The sequence below is a fragment of the Telopea speciosissima genome, chromosome 7 (assembly GCF_018873765.1).
Source record: "Telopea speciosissima isolate NSW1024214 ecotype Mountain lineage chromosome 7, Tspe_v1, whole genome shotgun sequence".
Lineage (NCBI taxonomy): Eukaryota > Viridiplantae > Streptophyta > Magnoliopsida > Proteales > Proteaceae > Telopea > Telopea speciosissima.
In genome coordinates, this window is record NC_057922.1 from 18,469,562 (window position 1) to 18,480,764 (window position 11,203).

Genomic DNA, 11,203 nt, shown 5'->3' on the forward strand with positions numbered 1-11,203 from the left:
TAGATATTGAGTTTTTGCAGATGAATTTTGTTTGTTCCAAAACTAATCCATTTGGATGCTAGATGTAAGGATGGATTTTGAAATCTGGATAATTGAATTTAGCAGGTTCTAATCCAATTATTCAGATTTGAGATACTGATCCTAACCTTGTTTGTTTCAATTCTAACCTTATTAGGTTTGTTTCTCAAAGTCTTTACTCTTTAAGTTTCAACTTCATAATTAGAGAGCTTGAATTATGGTAAGCTTCTAATATCCACTGGCTATTCACTATTACTGCTGTGCATAATGACTGAGATGAAGATCTTCACTGGGAGATGAACATGGTATTGTGGAAGCTGATGACATTGTTGAGTTCTGGATGGACTCAATACCTTTGTCGGGAATGCTCACAGACTGTCAATATATTGCGTGGGGAACACCTTAAAAGGCTTGAAGTAACCTCATATCCATCATTGTGAAGAGATCTATCACCATTAAACATGAATTCAACCTCTCCTCTGAAGCTGCCCATCAGGTAAATGGTAAACCTAACAATCCATCTCGCTCTCATTCACTCGTTCGGTTTGTGTATGTGTCTCTTAATTATGATGTGTATTTTGGATTTTTGGTTCTTTCTTGTAGGCCTTGTGAAGAAATCTATCACCATTAAACATGAATTCATCCTCTTCTCTGAAGCTGCCCAGCAGGTGAAGGATAAACCTAACGATCCATCTTTCTCTCTCTTAATTATGATGTGTATTTTGGTTCTTTCTTGTAGGCCTTGTATTGAGTGGAGGAGGAAGTTTATCGCATTAGCCTATTGCTGTGACAAGTAAGTTTCCATCACTTTCTTTTCCTCCTCTCATTACTGTGATCATTTTGCTTGTCATTCAAGACATGTTCTTGGGGAAGTTCTCTAATCTTAATGTTGACTGGATTCACACTATTTGAGTACTCGACTCATCTGCAACTTTTGTTATTTTATGTCAGCAATTAGATACGATTTTGTCTCTTGCTTTTCTTGCTTGTCTCTGGGATTTTCCAGTTGTTTCATCTGGTTTTGTTGTTTGCAGTTAGTGACTTTCTGAAGAAATGAAGAAGCCTTTTTCCTGTTCTATTAACTTTCTGAATGATTATATATCAAGCTGCTTTTTGGGCTGTTTCAAAAAAATTTCCAGTTGTAGGGTAAGATCATTTGTATGCTCACGGTTATAGTAATCAGAATCGGGATTCAAATTGGCCTCAGCCGATTCTGCTCCGGATCGGTTTAATCAGCCTGAATTGGCCTCAGCAACCCCCACCGATCCTCTTCATGGGATCAGTTCCAGAATTGGTTGATTATATAATAAAAAAATGAAAAATATATTCTTTTCCCTCTCTCTCTCAGCAAGGAGATCAGATTTGGCCGCCTTGAGGGAGAGGCACTGTCGGCTACGAGTCTCTGACCTTCGACGCGGAGCCAACAACGGCAAGTCTGCAACCTCACTCTTCTCGCCTTCCAGAATCTTCCCCCCTCTCCTAGTGAACTGGCGGCGACTGTGGCCTGTACTATCTGCCTACCCCTTTACTCCGAGGGACCATAGATCGGAAAGCAACTTCTAAACCACTCGGCAGAAGGGAAGGAGCCTATGTATTTGTATGACCATTCCTACACTCGGAGCCTGCCATAGAATTGCAGAGAAGAGCTGAAGAAGGCCTTGCCAATGGTATTGATCTCTCTCTCTCTCTCTCCCCCCCTCCCCTCTCTCTGATCTCGCCCCTTTATTCTGGCTTCCCTCTCCCCTCTGGCCTCCCCGACTCCCCACCCCACCCCCACCTTCTGCCCCGCCCCACCCTCCGCCTTCTGCTCTCCCACAGCCCCGCAGCCCCTCACTGGCTCTCCCACAGGCAAGTCTGAAACTCTCTTGCTCTCTCCCTCCCTCCCCCTCTCCTTCTGCCTCTGTGTCACTGGCTTCCCCTGCCCTAATGTGGGACAAGGTCACTACCAACTAACAACCTAACACACAATAAGATCAGTGATACTGGCAAACAGTAGATTAAACACTGACCCCCAGCAACAGAAAATTATGTAACAGTCCTAGCAGCAAGCTAGGAACAAAGTCTGTTGACACATAAATTACCCACAAGTCTGGTACAAAGTACTGGAATTAACACAGAGCCACAGAAAGCAAAACAGCAGGATAATCTCTACTATCGGCAGAACAGAATAGGCTCATAAACTCAGAAAATAAGATGGCACCAAAATAGCAACTAACCAATTCTGATTTGGGGGGGGGGGGGGGGGGGAACCCTTCTAGTCAAAGCTAGAAGTGTTACCTCTTCAAAGTTTCAGCCAATTCTTAGCAATCGTGAGATATGAAAGTAGTTCAAAATTAGAAAGTAGGAATTCAGAAATATAAACTTAATACCTCAGGATGGCCAAGAAATTATAGTCGAAGGTAGCTTAGGACACTAGCTGAATAATATACCAAAAGTTGGACTCAATCTACTGGTTGGATGTAATGAAAATCACCATGGAAGATTGCCGTCCAGAAAACCAGAATAGAAAGTGCCACAGGAAAATATTAACCCTCCAATACCAGTCCTCCTTGGTGGATAAATGGAGCCTCCTCCAACTTACTAACAAATGTGTTATACTGAAAGGTAAAAAAGTGAAGTTACAACAAGATATTTTTTTTGTACTTTTATTATTTGAACTCATTTTTTAGCCAATTATAATGTTCCTTTGGTGCCGAAATTCGACCAATAACATGGGTGGTTCCCCATCACATGGACCCACCCATATTGGTCATATGTGGAATTGTGGTTCATTGGTGCGCTTTTGGCAAACATTTCAATGGTTCCATCCTGCACTCTTGCACCACCTTAAAAGAGAGGTTTCCCTATCAGCTACTTGGTTCAACTTTCAACCCCCATGGCATCAGTTTCAACCACTTTAGATGACCAGTAGTATTCAGTTCCCCCACCCATGTACACAAATATTTTTCCCTTTTTTCCTTATTAGAATTAAAAACTCCATAACCCAAATATTTGAATGCGCCCCACTTGGCAAGCCACCAACCAACCGATCAAGTGGTTGTTTTTTTATTTGTGGGTAAAATGAGAGTTTATTCAACAAAAGACCGGGTACAAGCCAAGGTATCCGCTTCACAGAGTTGGATTAACCAAGGAGTGGATTGAGGCCAAAATGTCCTATGGAACATGGGAATCGGCAATAACATTAACCGTCCTTGGACTGTGAGTGAATGAGCACTTAATAGGTAAGGCACTATTGAGACGAATATCCTCTACAATAGGGAGGATTTCCAAAGGCACCGATGCTGATGGATTAGAGAGGATATTGATGACTTCTAAGTTATCAGATTCCACAATCAGACGAAAACAACCTATTGAGATAGCTTGCAGTATTCCAGCTCTGATAGCCTTAATTTCACCGATAATTGCTGAACCAATGACCACTTTCTCAGAGCAAGCCAAGTTAAGATGACCAAGATGATCTCTAACTATAAATCCCAGAGCACCTTGCTGCATCATAATTAATTATGAACCATCCCTGAGGAGAGGGAGACCAAGCTTGGTGAAGCTGATTAGCAGAGGATGGAGTGGAATGTGATATTCTAGCAGAGGGCTTCTTTTGGGTTGTACAGAATTCATTAAAAAAGGCCTCGGCTGTCTTGATGACTTCAAAAGGAGTTTGATTTATTTTATCGAAAACTAACTCTATTCTGGAAAGCCACAAAGACCAAGTGGTTGTTTGCATCTAAGCAATATTTGACTTCTTCTATTTAACAGTCGTGAGTCATGCAGTTGGGTTGGACCCTCAAAGAGGGTGTCAAAAGTGGCTGACTGACTCGTCAAACCAAAAATTAAAGCCAGAATTTTACACCCCTTCTGGCTTTAACCAGTTGAAGTAATAATATTCTCTGGGTGGGTAAGAAGGAACCTTCATGAAAAGACATCCAAAAGGAAAGAATCCAATTAATGGTGGCCAGTCATGTGGTAGAGAGGAACTACTGGCATTGTTTGTTTGTAATTTCCATTCGTCTTCTTATAGGTTTTTGTTTCTATACAAAATTACAAATCAACTCCTCCAAGTCTCCAAATGATAAAAGTAAATGCTGGTGTAAAAATTTATTTTCCATCAAAGACCAGGAGAAAACCCTTTTCTTTACAATGCATGAACCATAGAGGGCATGTTCCATCTATGTGAAGAATAAATTTAAGAACGCGTTTGCCACTAAAGATACAATTGAAAAAGTTTTTTTGGCCTTTTTTGTTTTCACCGTTAAGAGGTCACGAATCCCAACAGAAAAAGGAAAACAAGGAAGGGAACCAAAAGGTGAAGGAGAGAGAGAGAGACGGCAACGAATTGCAGGAGATAATTTTTCCAACGAATTGGTTGGTGGTGGTGGGGTGTTTTGGGTTGAGAGTAGGTTGCAGCACCACGTGCGCAACCACCGGGGTGGACATCATGAATTGGCTTCATATCAACGCTAACAACCAAAAACCTAACCACAAGAAACCAAACCCAAACCCTAATATTAGAAACATCACTTTACAAAAGCAAAAGTTTTATGGAGAGAGAGAGATTAATATCATTAACAAATTTGACAAAGTGTCCAGCTTGGTTGGCCACCATCACTGGTGTTTCTCTGTGCGACCTCTCTTTCTCTTCCCTTTAATGCTAGTTAATATGCTAGTAGTTACCTTTTCTCTCTTTTGTTCCCCATTCGGTAGGGATTATTATCCTCTTTAATTCTTAAAGTATGGCAGTGTGACAGTGCTAGACGGAGATGTTGACATTTAGCAGCTGTCGCATCCAATGGTCCAAACTCATTGATATGGATGGTTGGATGCGACAGCTACCAGGTGTTGACATCTCCACCTAGTACTGGCGCACTGCCACACTTTAAAGAATTGGAGAGGATAATTTTCTCCTTTTTTAAGACTTTTTCAATTACCACCTCTTCATCACCTTGATTAAGCTTTCTTTCCATTTGAATATTTGAACAATATCACAGGTAGCTGGATTTTATAGAATTGGTAGTGATGGAGAAACAACCTAAGAACCAAGTCACACCATTTCTCCCCACCAACAATAACATCAAGGAAGAGCCCTTCAGAAAACCATCTCGATGGAGCGAAGGTGCAGTTGCAACTTGCAAGCCTTCTTGATGCCTATGAATTAAAATGGGTGCTTCGAAATCGAGCAAAGCTCAAGGGCCATGATTGGGAAGATGTAGCTCGTCATGTCTCGGCACGAGCTAATTCTAATAAGACTCCTGAGACACAAAAGCGATGCAAGAACACGATTTGAGTGCATTAAGAAACGTTATCGATCGGAGTCAGCCACTGCAAAATCTTGCTTCGTGGCCGTGGTGGGACGCTCAAAGTGGAATTTAGTCCCACATCAGTTGTGCCGAGTCTATGGAATGTCGATACTTTATATAACTGGCGGCCAACCATGATGCTTTCTAGGTCTGAAAATAGGCCTCAGGAACAAAATTGGGTGGGCTGAAATGTGGTTGCGTACTCTCTATTGAAGAACTTGAGGAAATGGGTTCCTTCTCTGCAATATTTTTTGGGTTTTGATCCCCTTACACCAGGGCTAGAGCTCAAAAATCAGCATATGATATCAATGCATTGGGCTTCATCTGGGCAATATTCGGCCCATATCTGAAGAATGGGCTTGGGCAATACTGTGCCAGTTGGCTCAAAATGCCCACTAAAATTCAATGAAATAAATCCGCCCATGACATCATCTCATCTTCCTGTGCCATCAATGGTGACCCCAAGATGCTAATTCCGGTTTCTTCTTCGGTGGTGGGTTTTGGGTTTATCTTCAAAGCAAACAAATTTTTCTCACAAACCAAATTCCAGACCATTGACGGTTAAATATTCGCTGGTAGAGCTCTTCTCCCCCGCTCTCTCTCTCACATCAGGAATGGCAGTCATACAGAGCAACGCATCATTGTTTACTACATTCACGGCACCACGATCCCTTCCTCGTTTTCCTTCCTTCTCGAAGACCCACCAACTCAATTTCCCGTCTTCAACTACTATTGACAGACCCCTTTCCCTAAAACGAAGAAGTAAGCTACTCTGCACACCCCAGTCCGGCAAGTACGTCAGAGAAGACTATCTAGTGGTAATTTGATTACAAGAGCTTTGGTTCTTTTCTTACTGCCTTGCTTTATTTCTTCGTTATAATGGTTTTGGGGTTTTGGGTTTTTGCAGAAGAAGGTGTCGGCCAAGGAGGTTGAGGAGCTGGTTAAGGGGGAAAGGACTGTACCTCTTATTGTTGATTTCTATGCGACATGGTGCGGCCCCTGCATTTTGATGGCTCAGGAGCTGGAAATGGTGCGTTCTCTCTCTTATTTAACTCTCATTTGGAACCCATTTTAGATGTAGTAGTTTGTTTTTGCTTGCTTATTGCTATATAGAGCTATAAACGAATAATGTGAAGCACCAGTGTTAAGGAGGAGTTGATCTGTAATAATACTCTGTGTTAGTCAAAATAGTGGACTTGTATATTCTTATTACCTGAAAGCTTAGAAGTTCAGTTTGGCTTCAGTTCACCTTTATGTCCTTGTGCTTTGAAAGAAAAATGGATAAAGAACTTGTGAAGAAGGCTGGTCTTGAATTAAAAAATAATTTTGAACAAAAATTCCCAATAAAGTTTAATTCTTGAATAGGTTACCTAAAGAAAGGTGGACTTGGCACCGCAGCTATTGATGTCAGCTCTGGTGTTAGAATCAGTCGAATTTAGTATCTGGATTTGTTAATTTTAGGTTTATGATTAAGGAAGGCATGATGATGTTCCAATGCTTATTTTCTGCAGTCTGTGGAGCTCCATATGCGAGAAATTGATAGAATTTACAATTTGAGCCTATTTCTTTCTCAAGCTCCCCTCCTCCTGTTGTCCTGTAAGCATGTCAATTGTCAAATGTTGACAGGCAACATGAACCTAGTCAATAGGACTGGAACTACCTTAAGTACTACCATTTTACAAGAAGGAGCTTTTTGTCAGAAAACTCTCTAACTTCAATAATAACCTTTTATTTCTTCTTTAAAGGTGGACAGCGATCTCATAGACCAAGCCTGTCATTGGATTGCTTCAAGCAGTACACCTATATGTGGATCATGTCGTTCGTGCACCTTTTACTAGCACACGCCAAAGGAACATTTACATTTTTGAATTGAGACATATCTAAGAAAGGTGGCTTTTGCTTGTAAATGTTAATACATTGAATTTTTTTACTTTGACATCTTCTTAGTCCTTGGAGTCTCCTTTCTTTCTGGGTTGGGTGAGAATTGACAACTAGTATCCTGTAAATCTTACATTTTCTCATCATAATACTCCATCTTTTGTGCACACCAATCAAAATAGTCAAAGAGTTGTGAACTTCCCTGGTGTAGCCTAAAAGGCTATCACGCCAGGACCGATTCTGGTAGAGAATATTATCTGGATCTAAAATAAAATACCTGCGTTGGTGATGAAAATGGATGATGGTGATGATGATACTTGAAGATGAAGATAGATAGGAGGCAGCCAAGAGTCCCACTAGTTGCGTAGGCACACTTGATTCTCACAAGTAAGTTCTCAAAGGGAGGATTTTCACAAAGTTCTGGATGCTGTAAAATTCGATGGGTGCTTTTGAGAGCAGCCAAGATTTGCATTATGTAGAGGTGGAAGTTTTGAGTACAACAAAATAACATTAAAGAAACTCTTAGAATTCCAAAACCCCTTTGGAATTCCCCAAACATAGATAACAATTCGTAGACATAGAAATCTGTCCCCAAGACATTGAAAACTACAATCAAGATATTGAAAATTGATAATGGGAAGGTACTTAATGCTTCCTTGGAATATGAAAAGACAAAAAGAATCTGCTGGCCAGAATTTTGACTGCTCCAGGAGTCCACGATTTGGCTGGGAAGGGCTGGATCTGAACCAGGCCAGGCTAGACCGTGGGTCTGGTCTTGGATGGGGGCTGGCCTCCCTTTATAGTACTATTTGGAGAAATACTGATCAGGCCTTTTTGAGGGGCCGGCTGCTGGGTCAGATGGATGCTCTGCATCATTCCCTTGTGATGTTTAATAGCATACAGCTTTGGAAGCAAGGAAAGGTAATGATTTATTCTTTAACTACCAACTGCTTGTAATTACTGTATTGTTTCAACAATTCAGATCGTCTACGGCGCCCTGCCCAGAGCGGCCTGAGCGGCGCACAAACAGTGCACCCTGCAATGACCGCCTTACCCCCACTTGGGCAAGGTGCTCGGGCAGGGGCAAGGCGGTCATTGCAGGGCGACCTGTATATGCGCCGCTCAGGCCGCTCTGCCCGTGGTGCCGTAGAAGATCAGGGTCCTTGTTTCAATGCTTTGTATAGCTTTAGATACTCTTATGGATGTGACTAACATGGAACTAGCCTACTCTAGCATAAAATTATGCTGATACCACCATACAATTACACTATGAGATCAGATCCGGATGTATATGACCATTCTGAAGACTACGAGTTTCAGTCTTCCTCATGACTATAATCTTCTGTGGGAGAGAGGGTTTTTTTTTTGGCATATTTTTGGGTATCCTTTTGTGTATGCTTTCCTCTTTGGGTACTGTTCGTGATCTTGTGCATTTTTCCTCCGTACTTCACACATGTATTGATAAAAGTTCCCTTTTCCAATAGAAGAATACAGCCTGCATCCATAAACAGCTCTTTATTGATGATTATAAGTTGGGTGAGTAAGGCCTCAGACAAAGGATGGTGCATCTGTCCACAAAATACCAGATAACTGGGAAGGTTTGTGATGCACGGGTGCTGTATTTGTCTTATAGTGTACTAGTGTAGCGGTTACTCTGTAAATGACAGGGGGGAAACAATGCATTTCTAGTCTTGATTAGACAGTGATTAAATGTAAAAGTGAAGCCTCAAAGGTAAGCAGTGTTTAGATGATGACAGGCAAAGTCTGTTTGGCAGTGTGACTTTGATGAGCTAAACATATTAAACAATGCCTTGTGTTTCGTGTGCAAGAATATTTTAGTTCCAACTGTTCTTCCCATGGAAAAAGGATTTGCGTGGTCAGTTTTCATAAGAGAAAAACATGACTATCCTCCACAAATGAAGAACCTGGCGGTTTCTTGACACGTTTGCATGAATGATTAAGATGGAGTTGGCGATTTATGTTTTCATCCTTGTGTATGACAGAATACATGGAATTACTCCTTGAACCTTTCAGGTTGCACTGATGTACCTTTTGGGTTCATTCCTCTATGGTAATGAAGTTCTTCTATTTTTGCTAGCCACTTTGTGGGGCGTATGGGAGGGGAAGAAGCGGATTCTGGTTACAAATAGTCTACTACCCTTGACGTTAAAGTATTGAAGTATAGGTTTTGTTCTGATGGTGAGATTGAGGACTTTTTTTTTCGCACTTCTCAGGGGACAGCATCAGGCTTCTCGTTGGAAGATGTAAATAGAGTAAGTTTCAGTGAGTGCTCAGTGGGCAGCCTGGGCCCTTCAGAGGTTGGAATTTGTTCGGGAATAGCGATAATTATGTCTTACCAGAGAGATCGAAGATTAGAAGGGTGCCAGGGATCTTATATTCTTTTCGTTCTTTATTTTTGTTCTCCTTTGAAAATTTCCATGTGTATACATGGTTGACATATACTTATGGTAAACCATTCTGGGGTTTCACAGTACCCCACTACCCCTCTTTCTCAACAATCTTGTTTTCCATGTAGTGAATCTTGGTATCAGAGTTACAACACCAGCAGACTGGTTAAATCAATTTCCTCAATTTTTCTTCATGTTCAATATCTTTATTATGTCTAGTAGTCTTATTGCTACAACAAGGCTGAAGAGTTTAGCTCCTCTACAATGCATGAAGATTTCTAAAACTTTGAAGTTAGGCAGTCTAAAATATTGGCGATATTTCCAGTTTGTAGGTTGTTGGAAGTTCAGATGACAGATACTGCAGGACACTTAACATAATTGGGAAAAATTAATTTGTTATCTTCTTAGTCTACTTCAAATATCTCTTTCTCTTGTAGCTTGACAGTCGAGGTGACCAGTCGCCTTGCGTATGAAGGTTTGCCTTGTCACCTAGGCATTGCCTTGACAACTCCTAATATAGTTCTATCAAGACATCATATACCTAAGTTGGTTTGGTTTTAAAAATGTTCCATGGACCTGTTTTCTAACATTAATTGCATGATGCAGCTTGCGGTGGAGTATGAGAGCAGTGCATTATTTGTTAAGGTTGACACTGATGATGAGTATGACTTTGCTCATGATATGCAGGTTATTTTCACTTATTTCTTCCCCTTCCCAGCCCTTCCCTGGTGCTTTCTTGTTCGTAGAAATTATATTGTGTTGGATTTGTAGATAAATCCTTAAAAATTTCTGGTGCAGGTCCGAGGTTTACCGACTCTATATTTCATCAGTCCGGACCCAAATAAGGATGCAATCCGGACTGAAGGGCTGATTCCACCTCAGATGATAAGGGATATCATTGACAATGAAATGTGAGAGGGGAAAGGTAAGCAACTCAAAAGATCGAAAACCAGTTTCAAAATATGATCTTGAGTTGGTGAAGTGGCTTATTGACCTTCTGTTCAAAGGATCAATCTTGGTGCAGTTCACAGGCAGGGATCAACACTAACAGGTGGGTGGAAAAGCCTTTGTGACCTCTGAAGGTCCCTTGCTGATTTTGGAGAGTGACTTTTAAAAGATAATGGATGTATCAAGCTCTAAATGAGGTTGGGCTTTGTTCGAATTTAGATTCTTATTAACCGTAACATGTAGCAATTAACCTTATTACAGTTTTAAGTGATCAGATTATTCTGATCTGTTCATGCTCTGAAAATAGAGGCCCAAGTGAAATTTAAATGAGAGTAGAGGTTTCCCACGACGCCAGTGTGCAGTTTCCCACCAGTAAGCATTGCATGGAAACAGTTTGTGTACATGGGGTCATTTAATGTGGAGAGAGTGTGGGGTCCATGGCATGGAATGGGAGGTAATTTTGGTGGAGTGCTACAGAACAAAGCAATTGGGTATAGTGGTCCACAAGGTTGACCATGAGATTTGTAATCACAAAAGTAAAGCCCACTTACACGAACGAAATTTTGCTGCTAACAGGGTAGAAGGAATGTTTCTACTACCGTAGCCAAGGAAATGGAATTTTAAAGGGTATTTTTGAAATTATCAAAATTTAGGAGGGTA

At 41.1% G+C, this 11,203-nt stretch overlaps 1 protein-coding gene across 1 annotated transcript; it reads left to right on the plus strand.

Moving 5' to 3' along the window:
- Positions 1-5,886: 5,886 nt before the first annotated feature.
- Positions 5,887-10,828, plus strand: LOC122666784 (thioredoxin-like protein CITRX, chloroplastic). The gene is made up of 4 exons (XM_043862854.1): positions 5,887-6,127; positions 6,217-6,339; positions 10,202-10,282; positions 10,394-10,828. Exons 1-4 carry the CDS (start codon positions 5,924-5,926, stop codon positions 10,508-10,510), a joined length of 525 nt encoding a protein of 174 aa, XP_043718789.1. The 5' UTR covers positions 5,887-5,923; the 3' UTR covers positions 10,511-10,828.
- The last annotated feature ends 375 nt before the right edge of the window (positions 10,829-11,203 follow it).

Bases quoted from the DNA above. Each gene is read 5' to 3' on its own strand.
- LOC122666784 (XM_043862854.1), top strand. From the start codon at position 5,924: ATGGCAGTCATACAGAGCAACGCATCATTGTTTACTACATTCACGGCA. The intron at 6,128-6,216 runs GTAATTTGATTA...GGGTTTTTGCAG, and splicing joins TCAGAGAAGACTATCTAGTG to AAGAAGGTGTCGGCCAAGGA. The intron at 10,283-10,393 runs GTTATTTTCACT...TTTCTGGTGCAG, and splicing joins ACTTTGCTCATGATATGCAG to GTCCGAGGTTTACCGACTCT.